We start from the raw sequence: 21,565 nt of genomic DNA on the forward strand, positions 1-21,565 counted from the left end.
CACAGATCCTGCTCTGAAGGCTGATCCCAGCCTGTGTATGCAAATGGGAGTGCAGGAATAAACCCCTGCATACAAGCCCATTGCCCCTAGATGGGTGCCCTGTGAAAAACTCTCATCTCACAGGACTTTATATAGTTCGGGAGAGGTTGTTTCGTCAACATGTGCAGAATGGGATGGACAGATGCACACGCACACATGAATCTGATATTCCTTCTGTGGGTTTATTCTGAAGCAGATGTTCCCTTGAGAATCAGGGCATGAAAGAACTCTAGGTGAAACTTCAGCCAGCCATACACACATCTCCCTCCTTGTGAGTCCAGTGCACCAACTTAGCCGTTGCAGAGGAGCAGAGTTTTTGCATTCAAATTAAGAAGAAGCAAATTTAATTTCAGTTTCTCTGAGAGTGGAAGTTCTAAGCTTTTTTTCTATGTAATATATATGTGTGTATATATTTTGAGGATAGTAGCCAACCTCTAAAAATGGATTTGGGGTTGAATCATTAAGTGGTCCACCAAGACCCTCAGTAATTGTGATATATATACAGTATATGAAATTCTGCTATTGACTCTTAAATAGATCTGCTTGAAACATGCAGCCTGCTTGCATGGCCGAGACTGTTGTGCCTTCCCACCAGCCTGGAGGAAATGTGCAGTCTTGTCAGCATGCTCCAGTCTGGCTATAGAAGTAATAACCCCTGCTGGATGCCAGTTTTCAGTTTTGCATGAGAGTAGTATAGGCTGCCTCCCTTTCTTCTGCCTGCATATTAACCTGCAGGCATGAGACGGTTCTGGGGTATGGAAACTCTTTGTATCCTATGCTATCAATGTATCATTGATTCTTCTTAGTTCTTCTCTTGCTTTCTGATGACTCTAGGCTGGGTGACTTTGTCTCCTTCAATATTATGTTTGCATGGTCTATATTGACAGCTTGAGTGTGTGTGTGTTTAGCTGAAATATGGATTGTATTTTAGTATTCCATTGTTCATTTTTACAGAATTTTGTACATATTAACCCGGTGTTTTCTTAAGGACTGAATAAAAAGTTTGTAGCTTTATTATAGCATCTTTATGGCCAGATGTTTCCCCCTGTATGGTGTGGGTTTTTTTAAAATTGTCATGTTTGGATGATGATGTTAGGACTTCCTTTTGGAAGGAAAAGAAGGGAACAGAAGGAAGGAAGGAAGGAAGGAAGGAAGGAAGGAAGGAAGGAAGGAAGGAAGGAATGTAAAATGTATGTTGGAAAACCTCAGGTTTGCAAGTTGTCCCTGTCTGACCACCAGCAACTTGCAACTTCTTTGTGGCTTTTTGTCTCAGAAAATATGAGTGACTCTCTAAAAACTTGGGGGGTAGGAGAGCTGAAAATAATGCCAATATATTTCACAACTGGCAAACAATATGCCCCTTTGGGTTCAGATGGTACATGGGTAGATGAGTCTAAAAACCCCAGGACACAAATTTTCACAGCCCTCTAGTGGCTGTGGAGGCTCATTTGTAACCAGAAGTAATGTACCATATTTTAACTCTGGAAGTGTATACTCGATTCTGACCAAACTAAGCCTCCTGGTGTATATTTTGCCCTAGGAGGCTTAGTTTTCCTACCCCACTAATGTGTTTTTTACTGCAGTTTATAAAAGCAAATATTAATAAAGGAATTAAGTCTTCCAAAACATGTAGCTGCTTTTACTGTAGTTTCTGTTTCAGAGGACAATTTCAGGGGAGCATGCTTGTGTGTTCTGCTTGGTGGAATTCACAGGTGGCTGAGAGCATCCTTTTAGAGGGAAACCTCTATCAGCTACCAAGCAGGATACTCACAGAATAGGGGGGGGGTGCATTATAGCTATACTATGTGCCCAAACTTGCCTCAAAACTCCAATGATATTGATCCTGGGAAGCAAGCCACCCTAATAGCCTTTCTCTTAGTTTACTGCGGGCTGGCTCTGTACATATTCCATTGCCAGAACCTTTCCATTAACTCTTGTGCAAATGCACCAACAATAGTCATTCAAGGTCTAACTCCTTCACAGCAGAATGGAAATATAAACACAGAATTGGAAAAAAGGAATGTACAGTGCAAAACACAACTACCTAAGAACCCAGATATTCAGATACTTATGTTTTGATGCTGAGACTATTGTCGGTTTTATTACAGGACACATTTGTGTACATTTAAAGTAAACCAGATATTGATTCAATTCACTAATTTGTTTGGAGGATTTGTAATACACAATAGGCTCATATGCTTGCTGCTTCTTGCATCCTCCCTTTGTATCCCAGTTTTCTCTTCCATGATTTGGGGTCAAATGTACTATGATGTCTACATGAATCAAGCAAACCATGGTGATCATTAACATGGAATTGCCTCTGAAACATGGCTTGCAGACATACTGTGAAGCATGGTTTCAGATGGTGATTTCAAGGCAATTCTTGGTTAATACTAACCATAGTCCGCTCAATTTGGTCATCATGGCAAACTGCAGTTACTCTAAACCCCTAAAAGGAGTGCATGCACAGTTAGTTAGCTGATATGGATTGCTATTGTGGGATCTGAACTGAGTTTGCAAACCAAATTACAAAAGAAGCTAATTTGCATTCGTTACGATTTATGTTCTTGCATGTGCAATGGCTGCTGCCAAAAATTGTATGTATGCAGTCTTGGGAAAAATGGAAGAACTACAGGGGAAATGCAGGAAAACAACAACTGGATTATTATGTCATCATAATGGCTCAGAAAAAAGAGGATGAACAAATCATGGCTATTCCAGAATAAATACTAGTGTGGAAGTAACCAGAAGTGGAAATCATGCAAGTACTGAATACATGATGTATAGAAGTTCTAAATAATCAATCCTCCATGAGTCTAGATGCTGAAATAGATCCAGCATGAAATTTGAGTTTGACTGTTGACACCAGTAGTTGTATGTTATTGTGGTTAAAATGGGCTGACCCTACCACTAGCTGAGTGAAGTGGCTGCCTCAGGCAGCAGGTGTTGAGGGTCAGGAGTAAGAACAGCCGAGTGTATTATGTAGCCTGCTCTGTGCTCCTCAGCTAGCCTGCTGTTTTTGGCTGCAGTAGTGAAGGACATATGGGACACGGGTGGTGCTGTGGGTTAAACCATAGAGCCTAGGGCTTGCCGATCAGAAGGTCGGCGGTTCGAATCCCCGTGACGGGGTGAGCTCCCGTTGCTCGGTCCCTGCTCCTGCCAACCTAGCAGTTCGAAAGCACGTCAAAGTGCAAGTAGATAAATAGGTACCACTCCAGCAGGAAGGTAAACGGCGTTTCCGTGTGCTGCTCTGGTTCACCAGAAGCAGCTTAGTCATGCTGGCCACATGACCTGGAAGCTGTACTCTGGCTCCCTCGGCCAATAAAGCGAGATGAGCACCGCAACCCCAGAGTCAGTCACGACTGGACCTAATGGTCAGGGGTCCCTTTACCTTTACCTAGTGAAGGACATTATTTTGTCACCAATGTGGACATAAGATGAAACTACCAGTCTGTTACATGGAACAGGTGAGGCAAAAATGCATTGGGATGGGCATGCTGTTGAATAATGGGAAACACATTCAATATACAGTTTCCTCCCTTCCTCCTCAATTTCTGCATTATTTGTCCCAGCAATCTGTCAGCAACAGAGAAAGAGAGAGAGAGGATGTTGTTTGTCAGCTTCACGAAGCTCTGGATTTCTGGAGCATCTCTGGGGAGCAAGCATCAGGCAATGCCTTGTAGAATTCAGCAGCCAATTAGGATCCTGCATCAGCCCCTTATCCTCTACTGAACTGGCTAGAGCTGCTCTATAAATATCCATAGTTTGGTTTGGATTGGCTCTTTGGTTCATCTTTTTTCTTCCTTTCACAATAAGCAGTCTCTAATGAGAATGCATGAGGAGCAAGGGCTTAGTGGCTTCCAAAGTTACGGTCCCTTCACATTCATGTTTTCCTACAGATTACAAAGCCATCCAGAAGGCAACAGGAGGGTTTAAAAGAGAGTGGGAATGTTTTCAGTTAAGATGACTTTGGATTGCCTTCAACTATCAGCACTAAAGATCTAACACAGCCTTCTCCAACCTAGCACCCTCAACGTGTCAAAACATGTAGTCCAAAGACTACAGCTCCCATCAGCCCCCGTACTGGCTGGGGATGATGGGAGTCGTAGTCAAAAGCATCTGGAGGCCACCAGGTTTGGGGAGGCTGATCTAGCACAATGAGGGAGGGGGGAACATTCCAGATCAAATGGGTTTTTAACTGGTGGTGTAGTAGATTAATGCAGAGTTTCCCCCCTCTCTCATTATTAGTGCATTGCATGAAAATGCAAGAGATTGTCAGTTCCTCTCTCTCCACTCCCCAGCCTCAAGAGACCTGCCTTTTCTCCATTGAAAGCATGCTGCTCACTCACATCTGCAATCCTTCAATCCATCTTTCCTGCTGGTCTCCTGAGTACCACGAGAGCAGCAGGAAGGTTGGTATAGAGAAATTGCTCTTGGGCAATTTCTCCCCAGACACACCCAGGCAGCTTTTTGCTATTTCCAGAGGTTGGCAAATGCAATTTTGCTTGCAAAGCAGGGATTCTTCCTCCTCCTCCTCCTCCTCCTCCTCCTCCTCCTCCTCCTCTTCTTCTTCTTCTTCTTCTTCTTCTTCTTCTTCTTCTTCTTCTTCTTCCTTTAGAGGTTTTAGAGAGCAGGATGGACAAACTGGTGCCCAACCCAGACACATTAGAATCATGGACTTCTCTGTTTTTGTGTCAGCTCCCATACCTGGTGACATTTTAAAATAGCTTCTCAGCATGAAGTGAGAAATGGCTTATCAAGAACCAATGAGATGGTTCTTTCCATCCTTTTCATATCTGTGCCTCTTCCTCCTTCTCTAGCTACAACATCATGCCCCCCTCCCACCTGGTTTTTTGCCCCCCTACAACAGCCAGTCGGCATTCTGTGTCCAGTGACCACACTCGGTTCTCAATGGGCTGTTTTTTGGGGGAGGGGGAGGTTCTTTTCTTATTTATTTATAAGGCCCCATCTGCACTACACATGCTTTGGGGGAAGCCACAACTGTTTAAAGTGGTATGATACTACTTTAAATGTATGGTGTGGAAGGGGCCTAAGAAACACTACCTCCTTCCCATGTGTTGGTGCTGCCATTTTGGCTACATCGGTGTGGACACTCTCTTCCTGAATATCAGAAATGAATTATATAACTAGTGCCTTTTTAAATGTGTGTTGATGCACAACCAGATGCCTCCATCTGCCCCAACTGCAACAAAATATGTCTCTCCCATATTGGTCTCTACAACCACAGCAGGTGCTGCAACCTTCCAGCAGTTTGACTTCACCCCTCCATTGTCTCCCAAGGCACATGAATGCCAGCAACAAGTGATGCTGCGTACTGAGAGTATCTGTAGATATTGTATCTTCCAGCATTGTGAGGAAGGAAAAAGAGACTTTGGCTTCCTATTTTTGCACGTCTTCTGTATCTTCCAAAGTTGGGGTAGCTTTTCCATGGTGAAATGCATGAGTTACTAGCCCGCAATGGTTATGTTCTACTGTTGGCTTATGCCAAATGCCTGTCTAGTTCAGCATCCAATTTTTACATTGGCCAACCAGATGCCTCACAAATCCACAAGGAGGACCTGAATGCCAAATCGTTCTCCCCACTTGTAATTCCCAGCAACTGGTATTCAGAGGCAAATTACCTCCTACAGTGGATGTAGGAGGAATGCTAAGGTGTTAAGCTGGTTGGCTTTGAGCCACAGAGAGCAGCTCTGAGAGGAAATATGGTCTCTCTCCACCCCTTTCTTTCAGCTGGGATTCTGATAGGGGTGGGGGTGAGAGAAAATTATACTAAAGACCCTCACACTCCTTCTGGTGTGAGCTGAACACCAGGGTGCTCATTAAACCTAAAGACGGATCCCATCTCTTCAGAAGGCACACCATGGAGGGAATTAGCATACTTAATTAAGACTCCCGATGAATGGCATTGTAAAGTTTCTTAATTAACAAATGTGCCCTCGGGGCAGGGGGATGGGTCTTAAACCAGGTTTGCTTTAAATGTTTCTCTTTTTAATGTGCATTTTGTAATCAGGAAATCAGCTGGGGTTTTGTTTGTTTTTTGTTTTTGGATGGTTATACTGAGAAGTGTTTTCTGTGGAGATACCTAGGTATGAAAGTGTGGCAAGAGAAGAGGAGGTCCTGTGAGTCTCTTCGAGGCATCTGTTCTAGAGAGTTCTCATAGTTTGGGTTTCTTACTTGAATTGCCTGGCTTCAATCCATCATCTCCTGAAAAATACAAAAATACCATATGTTGTGTAAGAAATGTATAATTTCCACGTCTGGCCCCTGAAGCTCTGCATGTAATGTCCCAGTGGCCTTTCGTAGAACAGGTTTGCATGCACATTTCCCAGGGGGGTCAGCACTGGGCAGATTTCCAGCTTGTGAGATCTACTTTGTTTTTAAATCAACCCAAAGGTGGAAAAGACAAACATTTAGAATTAAATACTTCTGAGCCCAGGAGCTTGTTTTGAGTTGAGCTTACAGTCTTTCTACACACAAATTCACTGCTGGCTTGACTCCCAGCTTTCTTCATTTCTGGAGTTTGATTTAAAAGGGGGGGGGAGTTGTTATTTTTGTTGCCCTTGTTACTCAACTGGAAATCAGAAGTCCCTTCTGATCTGCTTCGAAACACCCAGAGATCTACTAGCAGACTGCAGTCTACCTTCTGCCCAACCCTGATATAGGTGGTCAATAACTTGTGGACATTCAATGAAGCTGAACATTGGACAATTCAAGACAGATCCATAGAATCATAGACCATGAGAGAAAGGAGCTAACGCTTCCGCCCTGAACCTCGTTCCCTGATGACACCCCCCCCAAAAAAACCCTGCTGCTTTTTGCTTTGATAGGAAGCACATGGATGCATTTATATGGTTTTGGAAGGGCGGAATGAACAGCACATGGAGTGAAGTTAGATGGTACCTCGAAGGTCATCCAGTCCAACCCCAGGCAATACAAGAATCAATCATTTTGTGTCAATTTTAAGGAGTTTGTACTCTACCCTTCAACAGATTCACATGGCTACTTAACAAAAAGTAAAAAAAAAATACGAAAAAACAAACCTAAAAGGCAAAGGGTGAACTGCGGCACAGTTGCCAGTTCAAATTGCCTATGTCCCCTGCCACCACCAGATTGCTATTTGTAGAAGTTTCTTGTATCTCTGCTTCTTTGTTGTCACATCCACCTTGGCCTTGAGTGCCCCAAAGAATGTCCATCCTGTGTGTGGATGAGGACTCTTGTATTATTGGTGGTCACAGCGTCCATTATTTTAATTGCATCTCTGTGGCTTTTGTGTGTTTCCTCCCCTGCCCCTCTCCAGTTGGGAAGACATCGTTGATCACAAGGTTTATGTATGACAGCTTTGACAACACATACCAGGTGAGTTTCATCGCCTATGAGGCATTCAACTGCATGATGCATGGTAATAGTAAAAAACAAAAGTTTCCCAGTGTTTTGTATAGCCATGTCACATGACCAAGGCTGCAAAATAATAATAATGCTCCCCTCTTTTTCTTTTTGACAAATGAGCAGAAGAGGAGTAGCAGAATTCAAATCTGAGCATTGTTCAGCTTTTGATCACCTGCAGCTATCAGCGTAGATGTAGCCTCAACTTCCCTGTGCTTTCTTCTTCTGGTTTAACCTTGCCACAACCCCAGAAAGGCACATAGCCCCCCCCCCCCCCCGCCATGGCTTCAGTTGGTTCAGCTCTGAAATAAGCCAAGCCATTTCTCCCAAAAGTCAGGAAATGGACTCAGTCATTTCTGAGCTAATCTGAATCTGACCTCGTCTCCTGCCTTTCTTTAAAAACCTGCTTATGTTGCTGGCATGGGCAGTGTCGGCATAACAGCAGTAGCAAGAAACTGTATGGAGAGTGAAGGGTGGTTGTTTCTGCTCCCCCCCCCCCCGGCGCGCCTCCTTTCTGGTGCTTGACACACTGTAAAGCAATATGACATAGGATAGAAAGCCCTGGTAGCCTCTGAGAAATGTATTTGCTTGGGGATGTGACCTGCAGCCATGATCCCAGTCACTCATGCATCCACTGAGTCTACACACTTGCAAAACATTTGAATTGGTCTGTTTGCTGACCAAGGCAGTATTTGTTCAAATGGAAACAATACCGTACTCTTAAAAAAAGATCACGCTCCCTGTTGCAAAGGAGAGGCCATTCTCCTAGGATGAGTCCCCAAATGGGATGATTATCCATGGCAAGGACAGCGACATCTGTCTTGCAGGCTGCATCTGTTCACTGGAACAGGAAAATACACACCGAACAAGTGAGCTCTCCCCATGGATGATGCAACCCACGAAGCTATTGTACGTTACACAAAAGGCTGGTTTCTTGCTCGGCCATCTTCTAGGGTGTGGAACTGCAAAGGTGCCCACGTTGCTCTCTATAGATGAGAATTTGAGCTCCTCGGTCTGCCTGCAATAAGCTTTGCTTTTTCTCAGGGTGATTCAAAATTATGTTTCTTGGCTGCCGGCAAATAATTCTTCCATCAATCTGAATGTTTGATCTGTTCATGCATTGTTCAACAGTTATCCATTACTGTATCAGTTTTGCAACTGTTAATATGCTTTCTTTTTGCACTCTGCTGGGTATGACTCCCGGAAAGAAATGCAGATTAATTTCATGTGTAAAAAACTTAAATGATTCACCAGGTGCTTCCACTATGCACCTGAATCCTAATTTACTTATTGTGGGTTGACATTCTATTGTGCCAATCATTATTGAACCGTGGAGCAGTAAAATGTTAGCCCATATTGGGAAAAATGGGACCTTGGACACATTGTGAAGCAGTTGGTTGACTATGTTGCTACCAAGGCTAGCATAAAGAACTGCAGCAATCATTTCTGGCAATATTTTGAAGGCTGCTAATGAAACAAACCACAACATGTGGGGTGTGACCAGAACCCCATGCAGTGTGAGGGTGCTGAGGCCCACCTCTTCACCACAATCCCTCGGGACAGCCCTATTTACAGTGCAGATTTGAAATTAGTCTTTGTACCAATTTCAATACAATACACTCAGCCAAATAATTCTAGGAATTACAGTGTGGTGAGGTACTAAGAATTACCTGGTAGAGTGCCTCATCCTGCCAGCTCCTACAGGTTCCTGGAATGACCAGTTTATTATATTTTTATGCCTCACATTATTTCAACCCTCATTTTAGGGCCTTTTCATGGGTGTGAACCAAGGAATTTACAATCCTTGCAGATCTGTAAATGCTTTACATGCCAGGAGATGTTGTTGTGCTGCCAAGTTAGTGCTTTTTTTTTTTTTAACCTATTGGGCTCTTGCAATTTTCTTGCTGCAGTGGAAAGTGAGGTTTTCTTCAGACTTCTTATGTAGCACCAAAGGGCAGTTTTTGGGTTCTGAAAGACCTCCTTGGTCCTTGCTTGTTCTCCTGGCAGTGCTGGTTCCAGGTCTGAGGTGAATCTGGGCAGTGGGCCTCCTGTTCTGTCAATAGCTCATGGTGGGCTTACCTGGTTACAGCGGCGGCAGCACTCCAAGCAGATTTGGGCAACTAGGTCTTGCCACCCTTTCAGTTTCTTACAACATCCCAGTGTGGCACTAAGCCAGGAGCATTATGGGAAACTAAGGGTGCATTCAGACAAGGGGACTGTTGCATTAGGTTTCCTGGTTATAATATTACAGCTTCTGCCCCATATTCTAACATTTCTAACATGAGAGAATAGGAATCTCTAACAGAGTATTCTCTCTTTTTTCTGGCACTGGCACTGACTTAGAAGGGAGGACAGTCACTCAGAGAAGCTGGGAAAGCTGCTTTAATTGCCCACTTCACTTCCATTTCCCCCCTGAGTGTTGTTTTTCTTCATCTCTGGGTTGGGGAGCACGTTCATCACCTCCCAGAAGGATGCCATTCCTGCAGCAGCGCTCTTACGGTTTACGATTTGAAACAGAACACGTTCCATTCAGGCTAAAAGGTGATTGGCCTTCAGCAATTATTTCCTCTCCTGCATTGGGCTTAAAGAGCCACCTGACTCAGTCAGTGTTGCAATTTAGTGAGGTAAACAAACACCCCATTCACCTCTTGACAAGCAATTTAAAATGCATCACAGGAGCAGCACTGCATGAGCACACGAGATGGATTGTCTCGTTAAAGACTGCTGCAATTTCCACGATAGCCTCCTTGGGACCTACCAAAAAAAACAAAAACGCAATATCTCTGGACTCAAGAATTCTCTTCCACCTTTCCAAAAGCTCCTTCTTGCCTGGTTGCTACTGGTGACCAGCAAATGACTTTGCAAAAGTATATTTCCCATGCCCAGTGTATTTGGAGAGGAAGAGTTTTTATTTCATGCTATGTGCGCTTGGCGTCTGTCAAGCTAGCAAGTGGTTGGCATAAAGGAGGAAGCATGTAGGATTCAAGGAAGGGGTATGCCTAAAGCCTAATAAAGCAGACACAACCTGAAATATCTAATCTCCCCATTAAATGTGTTATTTCTTTTTTGGCTGCCTCAGGCCAGTTCAGACATTGATAATGTAGTCTCCAAGTGCCCCGAAAATGCCAGCATCATCACAAAACCATTAATCCATCATGGCTTCTCACTTTGTCACTTAGAGTCCCGAATTCCTAAAGGCAAGCCTTTCCTCCCCCTCACTTTAAAAAAACCCCTCAGATCTTTCTCCACCTTTTCATTTATTGCTCCTTCCATCTCCTGGCCAGGGAAAGAGAGAAGCAGCAACCTACCTTGGGTTCTCATTTGCACACTCAGCACAACGGGGAGGGTCTGCTCTGTGCCCAGACCTTAGGTCCCTGCCCAGGTTCTTTGCATTGCCGCCTTGCCTTTAGTTGCTAGTTTCATTTGGAAAACTGAAATTTGGGAACCTCCCTGTTAAGTTGTGGGTGAACATATCAGACGACACAGCGATTCTTCAAACAGCTCTTGTTTATTCACAGGCCAGTACAGAACTGAACTGAAGGGTTCAGTCAGCCTGCTTATATAGAGCTCCAGTACAACGTAACTGTAACAATTTTCTAAAACTATCCAATCACTGAACGTCACTTTCGATCCCTTATTTGCATAACTATCTACAGTATCCCCCTGCTGGCCCAGGGTGAGAACTCCAGTACATAACACTCCCCATATCCCTCCCAGCAATGCTGGTAATCAGGAGACCCAGTTCTTTCTACATTAGAGAGGCCTAGCCCACCCCAACAAACTACAGTTCCCAGTGTTTATTGGGAAGAAGGAATGACTATTGCAGTTTATATCTGAAGTGCAGAAAAACTAGTGCATGACTCTCCACACCACCATCCCTCACATATTTACTATTTAATTCAGAATGCCTGCAGAGGACCATATTTTGCCCATGTTTTAAATCTGAGCATTGCATTGGATGTCTATTTTGTAAGACATCTTGATAAGGTTTGGCCTTGAAGGGCAAGGCATTATTATATTAATTCTCGTTTAAACATAGAAGGGAAAGCAGCGATGGGCCATTTGCAATGTTGAATGAGTTTCCTGTCCAATATCGGCCTGACATTTTTGCATCGCAAACTAATCAAAGCAGGAGTCGCTTGATGACTTGTGTTTGAAAATGCCTGTTCCTGTTGCTTAAGGAAGGTTAATGCAAAAAGAACTCTTGAACGGGGTCTTCAAACGGTTCCAGCTTAGGCTCATTTTGACGCTGATCTCATCTGGCAGGGATTTCACACACGAATTGTCGTGCTTGTCTGACTAATGCAGCATGTGTGTACCAGCAATGGCGGCCAGACAAATGCCTCTAGGATGCTCATAAGCAGAGCCAGTTCACAATAGCCATTCCCTGCTGTTCATCTCCAGCATCTGGCATACATGTGAGCCCTGGCATATGAGCATATAAATGAGTAAATGCACTAGATAGACACTAAAAGCTTTTTGGCTCATAGCCTTTGCCCTTTTAACCACTGTGTTACAGTGGATCTCACTGTGTGTTAGCTCCTTAAGGCTGCAGTCTAAACGCCACTAACCTGAGAATCGGTCCCATTAAATTCAGTAGGACTCACATCTGAATAGACCTGGTTAGGGCTGCACTGTAAGTTAGTAAGACTCATAATCTTTCCCCAATTCCAGGACGTTTTTCAACAGTGAGGAAGCTTTAGAGACAGGATGCCTTGTTCTGGGATAGGGAGTTGGACAAGATGCTTCATTTGGTGCCTTTGAATTCTGAGTTTTGCAGAGAGATGCTGAGATTAGCTCTAGATGTCTGTGCATTGCCGGCTCCTTCCCTGCTAGCTGACTCGGAGCTGGTATTTGGACTACAAGTCAGCAACTGGGAAATCCAAAGTTTCATTTTAAAAGGGGGTGGGGAGGCTAAGCCTTTAAGATTGCAAAAATAATCTTAACCTGATGCCTGGTGAAGTCTCCTGAAGACAAAAGAGGCCATGATGGGGTGGACCCTCAGTGGCTGAACCATGTCCCATCTCCCCGATTAGCAGAAGCGAATTACTTATGCTAAATGAAAAAAAATGTATGCTGAATTGCCTAATTTCAACACTATGCAGAACCTGGACGTTCTGGTTTCAGATTTTGAATATTTTCATATAAAGAGCCCTATGTTTGCTCTTCTGATGTGTATTTCCTTCAGGTGGGGAACCTCCAGCCCATGGGCCAAATTTCACCCAACCAATTCATTCATTCACTTTATTTGTATGCCATTCTCCTCCCCCCACCCACAAAATGCTCAAAGCAGCTTACAACAAAGGAATAGGGATGCATTTCAAACAAGCACTACAAAAGCAATTTCATAAAAACACAGCAAAACAAAAATATGATATATTAAAAACCCACATTTCAATACTACAAATATAACAAGATTACTTAAACAACATGCGGCATCCAATAGCAAAAATAATAAGGAAGCTTTACAGTTTCATCTTAGTCCTAGAAACACCCCTCCCAGTCCCTCTCCTTATAAGGTTTCCAAGGGCAAAGGTTGGGGTAGCTGGGAACACCCCTCCTATGGCCTACACCCACCTGCCCCACATCTGATGACATATGTGACGTCAGGTGTGGGGCAGGTAAGACACTATTTCAGAGGAGCAGTCAGGAGCTCAACATACACTCTCAATTGTGCCTTGGCAAGCAGGACTTGTTGTCAGTGCCAGTCAGCTGATTGGCACTGATAGCTCACCACTTTTAAAGTCATCCATTTGCAGGCATGGTTTTGGATTTAAAATACACCTTCAAACTGACACTTTTCCTCTGCAGACCAGTGTGCAGAGGAAAAGAGACAAAGCCAGGCTTGCTGTCAGCACCAATCAGCTGATTGGCACTGATAGCAAGCCCCTTTGAAATTATCACCAGGTGTCAAAATGACGTCAGGCAAGTAGGCAGCCCTGCCCACCTGTCAAAGTGGCCTAAAGTGGTAGAGAAGGTTACGATCTGCTAGTCAAATCCTGTTCCCCACAGCTGCCTTTAACCTGCTGTACTGGAGTGATGGCGAGCGAGAAGTGATGGCGAGCGAACGTTGTCTAGCCTCTCTTCCTCCCATCCTCTTTCCACTTCAGCAGTGCAGAGGAATGATTTAGTTTCATTCCTATCAATCTCCCATTGGCCTTCCACAGCCCTTTTGTTGTTGTGTTTCTCTTCGCCTCTTTTCAAGTGTCTGCTACCACTGAGCTTCAGGGGTCTTGAAATTCAAAAGGTTATTTGCTTTTCTGATGGGAGTTGCGTGGTGCAGGATACTGGGCTTAATTGGCTTCCTGGCTTCCACACATCTTTCTTTCTTAAATCCCACTCAATCCCCCTTCAGACAGCGGTGAAACAAATCAATACAAGGACCCCTGAAGCCCTTTCCTTGCTCTTTGGATTCACAGGCCCTCTGTGCTCCTACCAGAGAGCATTTTCTCCATCATCTGAGCACTCTCAGAGCATTCCCAGGGAAAATGGGTTGATTAAAAGTAAAGCTGAGGATCCCCAAGAATCCAAATTCAGTACAGTCCACCCCACAGATTTTTAGATTTCAACTCTCCTGCATCTCCCAAGGCTCTGTTAGGATCTGGCTTCAGAATGGGGGATTAGAGCAGCTTCCCCAGTATAGCATCCTCCAGATGTTTTGGATCACAACTCCTTTCAGCCCTAGCCAGCATGGGCAATAGTTGGGTGATGGGGACTGTAGTGTAAAATATTTGTAAAGCATCAGCCTAAGGAAGGCTGCGTTAGGGACTTCCTTATGTTTCAAGGAGGATATCTTCCTTCTGCTGTTTATACACTTGTCACATTGTCCTTCTCTCTTCTTTCTGTTTGGTTTTCACTAAAGGTTTGAGATATATTTTATAGTAAAATAGCAGTGATAAATTCCAGCAAAACCCTGTAAAGTGTTACTATGCTTATATCAGTCACATATAAGAAAAAAAATTGAGTGAGGGCAGGGTGGAATAACTGAATCAGTGACTACATCGCCAAGGCTTCAGCTATCCATGACAGCCTCTTGTGAATAAGCCCAGAGTCTTACATTCACATCACTTCTGTTTACACAGCTGATATATGGGGACCGTACTTTCTCAAAATGATTGGGGTTTTTTGCTTGGCCTTCTGTGTTGTAGATGCTCAGAAAGAGCCATATCCCAAACCTTCTGTTGCCATCTTGTCAGAGATAGTCCCTTGAGGAGGCAATCTCTCAATGGGCAGTAGGGTGAACAGCATGGCAGTTTATATAAGGGGAAGATCTAGATTGGTGTCTAATGCACCCATATTATCAAGCCCTGATAATATGGACGCTCTAGACACCGATCTAGACCCTCCTCTTATATATCAAGGTCTAACTGCCACGCTGCTCATCGCTCGTATTATCAGGCACCAAAGTCAAGTTTTTGTCCTCTATTAGAATGTAAATAAGACAAGCATTAATATTTAGGTGGGAGAATGTGCAGCTACCCAGTATTCATGCTGACCAGACTAACTGTTGCCATGGAAGCTTGTCGAAGTCAAGCTAGGCAAGCACTGAGCACCTGGAAATGCAACTCCATTTGCCCGGGATAGATTTGCAGCAGTGGGCAGAAGGTCTAAGAAGCAGGAATGTAACCCTTTTGGCCTCGACTTCTTATGCTGTTCCCTTCACCCCACTCTGAGTTGTGTAGAAATTGGTGGTTTCACCTTTGTTTCTCCTCTCTAATTTGCTGTGCCAAAATGTAGCTTTTCAACAGCAACAAAGGACAGGGATGGAATGAGGTGGGATGCTGTGGCTGCTGTACATATGTAGATGTGCAGAAATTTGGATTCCATCTGTTTGCTTTTTTTGCTGTGACACTTGTAATTGAGAAGGCGCTCCCAGATGTCTGAATTGGACCGCTCAGCAGCACATAACCGAGTGTGGTTTTGACAGTAGAAGATGGATAGATTCTCTTATTTTCGCATTCCCAAGCACTTAGCCGAGCTCGGCTCAGTGCGCAGGGCTAACTATATAGACTCTATAGAGCCAGTGCTGCATTGCTTTTTAAATATTGGCCAGTTCCCTCCGGAGAGGATGCCCCCTAGCAGACTGCAGCACATACTGTTTGATTAATCAACTAAAGCCAGCAGCAGATGTGACTTGAAATCCAAACTCCCAGAGCTGTGAGTGTTTCAATGGCTGAGCTCTGGAGACAGCTCCTTTTAATTACAATGGTCAGCTCTGCATCCATTGGGCGCAAGAGTTCATCTGTAATATGCCCTGCTGGAATTTCCGCCCTTGGTTGGAAACCAATGTAAACCTGGGTAGTAAAAAGGGGCTACCATTTATATACCATGCAAATCCACAATGAGATTTTTCACCCAATTTGCCATGCTGGGTACATTTTAGAGCAAAGTATCCCTTAGTGTGTCAGCAACACTATTCATTAATCGCCATAGCTGTTCAGAGGTCCCTCATATCTCTCAATAAAACAGCACTGCTTTCACCACTAATGATATTGTAGTTCAGAGGTAAGGGGGGTTGTTTTTATTTTATTTTATTTTTATTTTATTTTATTTATTCATTTGTTAGAATTATAATTATTCATTAGAATTCATTAGAATTATTAAAGTCAGGGTTAAAAAAAGTTAGCTTAAAAAGTCAAAATATAAATAATACCAGTAGTTTGAAAATATACACTGATTTAAAGTACTCATTTTTACATCCTTAAGATATCAGTGACTTCCATTCTTCTCTTTCCATGGTTCATTTTACATATAATAAATCCCTGCATATTTTACCAAAAAAACAACAACTTTAAATTGTAAAACAGAAAATTTAATAAAAATTATATACACCGAAAATTTACACTGTGAAATTAATTCACACATTAAAATACATGCCAACTTAATCTAGAAAGACTTGTCTAAACAAAACCAAAAAAAGTTTTGAGCCTGTGCCACAAACAGGACATCAAGGGTGTCTGACTAATGCCAATAGGCAGGGAATTCCAGACTGTAACTGCTGCTGTGCTAAAAGATTGATTCCTTACAAGGGCAGAACCAATATTATGTGAAATTTGTAAAAGTACCAGTTCTGTACACTGGAGTGGTTGAGTGGGAGTATATCTAGAGGAGGACGATTCTTCAAGTAAACTGGTTCCAAGCTGGCATAGTCCCTGACCTAGCTGGAACAGATGGGAGTTGGTGTCTAAGAACATCCAGATGGTCTCAGATTTCCCCACCACTGTTTCAGCCTATGCATTCATTCCTGGATGACATCCCAGTGTTCTAGAGTTCCAGTTCTATGGAACCACAGAGAAAATACCAAAAACATCTATGGTGGGAAAGCCTATTTGGCTCTCTGTCAACTCTTGGAGAACTGTGAACAGTCAGTGTGACAAAATAAAAATTTTAAAAGGATGTTCAAATATTGGTGCCATTGCTTATTACATTTGAGTAAGACAGAAGCCTAGGAAACGGGGAAGCTTGTGAATGGCACTCTGTATGGCAGAGAAATGGTAAGGCTGTACAGAAACACATTGTGCACTATGACTGTTGTGGTATTTAAGGTCAGTGCAACGGAGCTGAGAGGGCCACCATCAGGGCTCACCCACATTTTCCTTGTGCAGTGCCTCTAGAAAGCGTGGTTCAGAGCAGTTTCCCCCTTGTCCCACTCCTTCCCGAAGGAAAACCCGCTCTCTAGCAAAAGATCAGAAGAAATGGCAATCTGGAGGAAAACCTGAATTGCTGTTTGCTCCAATTGAGTGCTAAAAAAGTGGTTTACCGTTGGGGAAAGCAGCAGGAGAAGAGGAAGCATGGATAAGCCCTCAGTCCACTAGAACAACTTCAAGGGGAACATCACTGAGCACATGTGAGATGGGATCTGAAAGATGGTGCAACTAGCACTACCAACACCATGCAAGCTTTGGGGCCCTATTTCTTGGAATGGCAACTTCCCATGCAACACAGCAATGCAATTGAAACTGAAGGGACATTCTGAAGCAGTCTGTTCCATGGCATGAAGATGGGGTCTACCATTTAAAGGTAGACAAATTCCTCTCAAGTCATTGAGAGCTCTTGAAGTGGTTCTGTGGATCCCAGTCAGGGTGTGTAATTTTAAAAATTATTTTCTTCCAGACTGTCTACTAATTCTTATGCCGTTCCTCTTTTTTTATATAGGCTACAATTGGAATTGACTTCTTATCTAAAACCATGTACTTGGAAGACCGGACAGTAAGTGCCAGGAGTTGCTGAGGAGCTGACATTCCCAAGCTACGTATTCAGACAGAAGTAATGGGCGAACGCAGAGGGGACTTTTTGAACCAAACCCATGTTCTGATTTGCCCGAACCGATAAGGGAGTAATCTGCCTCTGCTCTTTCATATCTGCATGCTGCCTTACCTTTCCCAGAGCATCATGTCACGAGTGTTTTAAGGAGGGTTGGAATCAGACATTTCTGCATGGGCTTGTCCTTGTCCGTCATAATATTCTATAGATAACATGCTCTCAGTTGTGTGAAGAGGAGCTGGAACTAATATAAAACAGTTTTATATTATATATATTAGCTGGCCACAAGACTCGTGGATTTTTGGCCATGATACCTTACCGTATTTTTCGCTCTATAAGACGCACCTAGTTTTTTGAGGAGGAAAACAAGAAAAAAAATATTCTGAATCCCAGAAGCCAGAACAGTAAGAAGGATTTGGCTTCTGGGATAGCCTCTTGCTGTTTTGACTTCTGGGATAGCCGGGCAAAGCCTCTTCAGAGCAGCGGGATGAAGGCTGCGCAGCAATCTCACTTGCCGTCCTGGCTTATGGGATAGCCACGCACAACCTCTCCCGGGCAGCGGGAGCCTTCATCCCACTGCCCGGGAGAAGCTGCGCGCGGCTAAGCCAGAGGCCAGGACAGCAGGTGAAGGCTCCCCCAAGAGCCGCGTTCCCTTTAAAGAGCATGTGGAGCGTGTGTGCGGCTCTTGGGGGCTTTAAAGGGAGCGCTGAGCAGAGCCTCCCACCTGCATTTGCTCCATAAGACGCACATGCATTTCCCCTTACTTTTTAGGAGGGGAAAAGTGTATCTTATAGAGCGAAAAATACGGTAATTTATTCCCGGCCACCAGCCCAGCTAAATCAGAGTTCAGAGGCTTGAAGCTACACTGTTAAGCTGTCATACTGATGACTGAGGCTTTGTACGTGTGGCCAGCTTCAAATGCAGCTTTTTCTCAATTTGAAATGGGAAAATGAATCAAAACGCAGTATTTTCAGAGAAATGACAGGATACATACAGAATATTGCACCATACATGCAGGATTGTAGCTAACATTGTGTGCACTGAGCACACTGGGACATAGAGTAGCATGCAGGCAAGAGTTCCTGTACATTAGCTCCATCCTAGTTCTGAGCAGCGAGACTAAGATGCCCCACCCCTCATTTGCACTCATGCCTCTGTCCTGGAGGTTTTCAACCTTACTATTTCCAGAGAACACTTTTTCACACTGAAGCACTTCTTGTTTTCTTCCATCACTTTGGCAGAGCCTGGTGATCTAATTTCAGGCGCACTCTTTATTGAAGACCTTATTGCCTCAGATGGGCCAGACAGGAAAAGGGTTGCACCACTTAACAGGGATTTCTGCATTTATCCAGCTATCCCTGTATTGTCTACTCTGACCGCCATAGCTCACCAGGCAGAGAGGGTGTGATTTTGTGCTGTTTCCCTTATAAGCCAGGAACGTGCAGCCACAGTGGGCCTGCTTTCTCCCCTTTGAGCCAGGAAGCTTGTGACTAGCAGTCTCTTCAAGGACAGGCAATCATCCTCTCTGCTAGGAAGACCTTCCTAAGTGCCTGCATTTTGCCATTTCTCTTATTTTCTCGGAAATGGCATTGGAAGGGGGGGAGCCCACTGTAAAACAAAAAAGGTCTTGATTTATAGATTTTGGGGGGACTTTGTGCAAGGATAACCCAATGTCAGTGCAGATGGGAGTTGGCTCTAATGAGAGGGGGAAGCGGCAGCTGCTGCATTAATAAGTAGCAGCTAACTATCTCTTGCAGTGTTAATGTACTCTCCAACATCCATCTCAGGCCTAATGGGTTGTTTCCAAGCCTTTCCAATTGCTCTAATGAAAGCCACAGGCTGAGTGATTTAGGGACGTGGGGGGTGGGGAGATGAAGCCGCACTGGTAGATTTCCCTAGGCCTTCCATGGGTTTGTTTCTGACCCAGCAGCAGAAATAGAAATGGATCTCTTCATTTACATCATCTCTTCCCCAAAAGATATTCCAAATCAGTTGTGTGGTGATTTGGAACTGAGGCAAAATACTGAAGCCAAATGAACTGCAGAGTAGATTACAAGTAACCAAACCAACTTTGTCCAAAAGGCACCTTAGTCTCTTGCACACCTGTTTTTCTTAGTCGAGGATGCTTTAGTCACATGGTATGCTTGCTCCCTGAGTATCGGCCATCCAATCTCGCTCTCAATGCACAGGAGCGTATACAACGTTGCAAAAGCCTCTCAGGTCAATGAGAACTTGATGGGTGTTAATGCAAATTTTGTGGCCTCCGATGCCCCACAAAAATCCAGCCCATGTGGCTGAAGGCCTTTCCACATCGGAAAGATTCCAAAAGCATTCCAGATTCCAGAAGCCTTCCATGATACCATGGAAGCACAAGCTTACAATCCTTTGTTGGAGCCTCAACAGAAAGGCCACAAAGGGTGAAAGCATAGGACTCAGCTGTGTCCCATGTGGCTGAGCCTTAGACCTGGGATTGTAGAATGAAATTTAGACTACACTTTTCAAAACTCCAGAGTAGCCCATGGGCTGGAATCGTGCAGTGTAGGCAGGACCCACTTTTGAGGTCTGCCAACTGGAGCCAAGTGCAAAATGGCCAAAGGGGTGCAGCCAATCACACACTGTGTCCCACCAGGAGCCATACACTAGAACGACCTGAGTATACATGATGGGGGTCTACAGCTGAGTGGCTTCAGATCAGGAATTCTAACAGCTTAATTTTGAAAGAGGAAGAAATCTTTTTTGTTATTACCGTTCTTAAACAATTGGGAGTCAGCAACCCTTGTTAGATCTACTGTCAGTGAGATCATGGTCTATTTTTTTGCAGTGGATGCAACCTGCCATTGGTCGGTTTTTCCTTATTAGTGAAGCAGGGTTGTGTCCCTTAGTGAGACTAGTGTGGCCTACTCCAAAGATTTGATGAAACCACCCCATAGTTGTTACTCTTTCCCATTTCCCCTTTGATCTACATCTCAGTGGCCTTTTGCCTCCTTTTACTGCACTCTTCCTTTTGTTCATGAGACTCCCAGATATGTTTTACAAAAGAGCGTTTTTCAGGTGCTCAAAGTATACTGGTATACTGGGTATACTGGGTATACATAGGTATACTGAGTGCACATGGCAGGGATATCAGTGCAAATACAGCTGTGCTGTCTGTGGGACTGTCCCCACCCATTCCATCAAATGTGCATAGAGGTTCAAAGCAGGGCCTGCCAGGTTTGTTTTTTTTCCAGGTGTTACCTTTACTTGCCCCCAAATCTGTTGTCATATGTTATGCTAGGTGGAGGACATGCAGGTGTGGCTTGGGTTGGAAAAGCCTTGTGGGCCAGGTTAGGACCTCTTACAGGACTAAGTAGGCTTGCAGGCCACCACTAGTTTATAGGCTGCCTCTGATATCATAGTGACATGGGTTTTGGAGTGAGAGGAAGCCAGGATCCAGCCCACCAGCTGGATCCAGTTCACCAACCATGGTTTATGCTCACCTGGGAAGGGCTAGCCTATACATCATGTACATGGTCATTTCTCCACACCTCGTATAACCAGAAAGCTAGAATAAAGAATGAAGAGCAATCAATTGTTGCTGTTTATTAAAAATGACAACTCTCAGGGGACATAACAGATAATGGATGCTCCCTCTGTTCATCGTTCAGTCTTCCGACTTCCTGTGTTTAATGGCTGTTTCTTTTCCTAACTGTATGTCTCTCTGCCGCTCTTCCCGGTCCCCTCTCGGCAGGTGCGGTTGCAGCTCTGGGACACAGCCGGCCAGGAGAGATTCCGAAGCCTGATCCCCAGCTACATTCGAGACTCAACAGTAGCCGTGGTGGTCTATGACATCACAAGTGAGTTACAGGTTTGGAGGCGCTGG

At 44.1% G+C, this 21,565-nt stretch overlaps 1 protein-coding gene across 1 annotated transcript in view; it reads left to right on the forward strand.

Moving 5' to 3' along the window:
• The window catches only part of RAB6B (RAB6B, member RAS oncogene family), a 61,415-nt gene that overhangs the window by 25,835 nt on the left and 14,015 nt on the right, over positions 1 to 21,565 (forward strand). The window contains exons 2-4 of the mRNA XM_083506654.1: positions 7,358 to 7,416; positions 17,599 to 17,652; positions 21,434 to 21,539. Coding sequence (XP_083362780.1) covers positions 7,358 to 7,416; positions 17,599 to 17,652; positions 21,434 to 21,539 — 219 coding nt within the window. The remainder of the gene's footprint in view (positions 1 to 7,357; positions 7,417 to 17,598; positions 17,653 to 21,433; positions 21,540 to 21,565) is intronic.

This window comes from Podarcis liolepis (assembly GCF_965112155.1).
Source record: "Podarcis liolepis genome assembly, chromosome: 5".
Classification (NCBI taxonomy): Eukaryota; Metazoa; Chordata; class Lepidosauria; order Squamata; family Lacertidae; genus Podarcis; species Podarcis liolepis.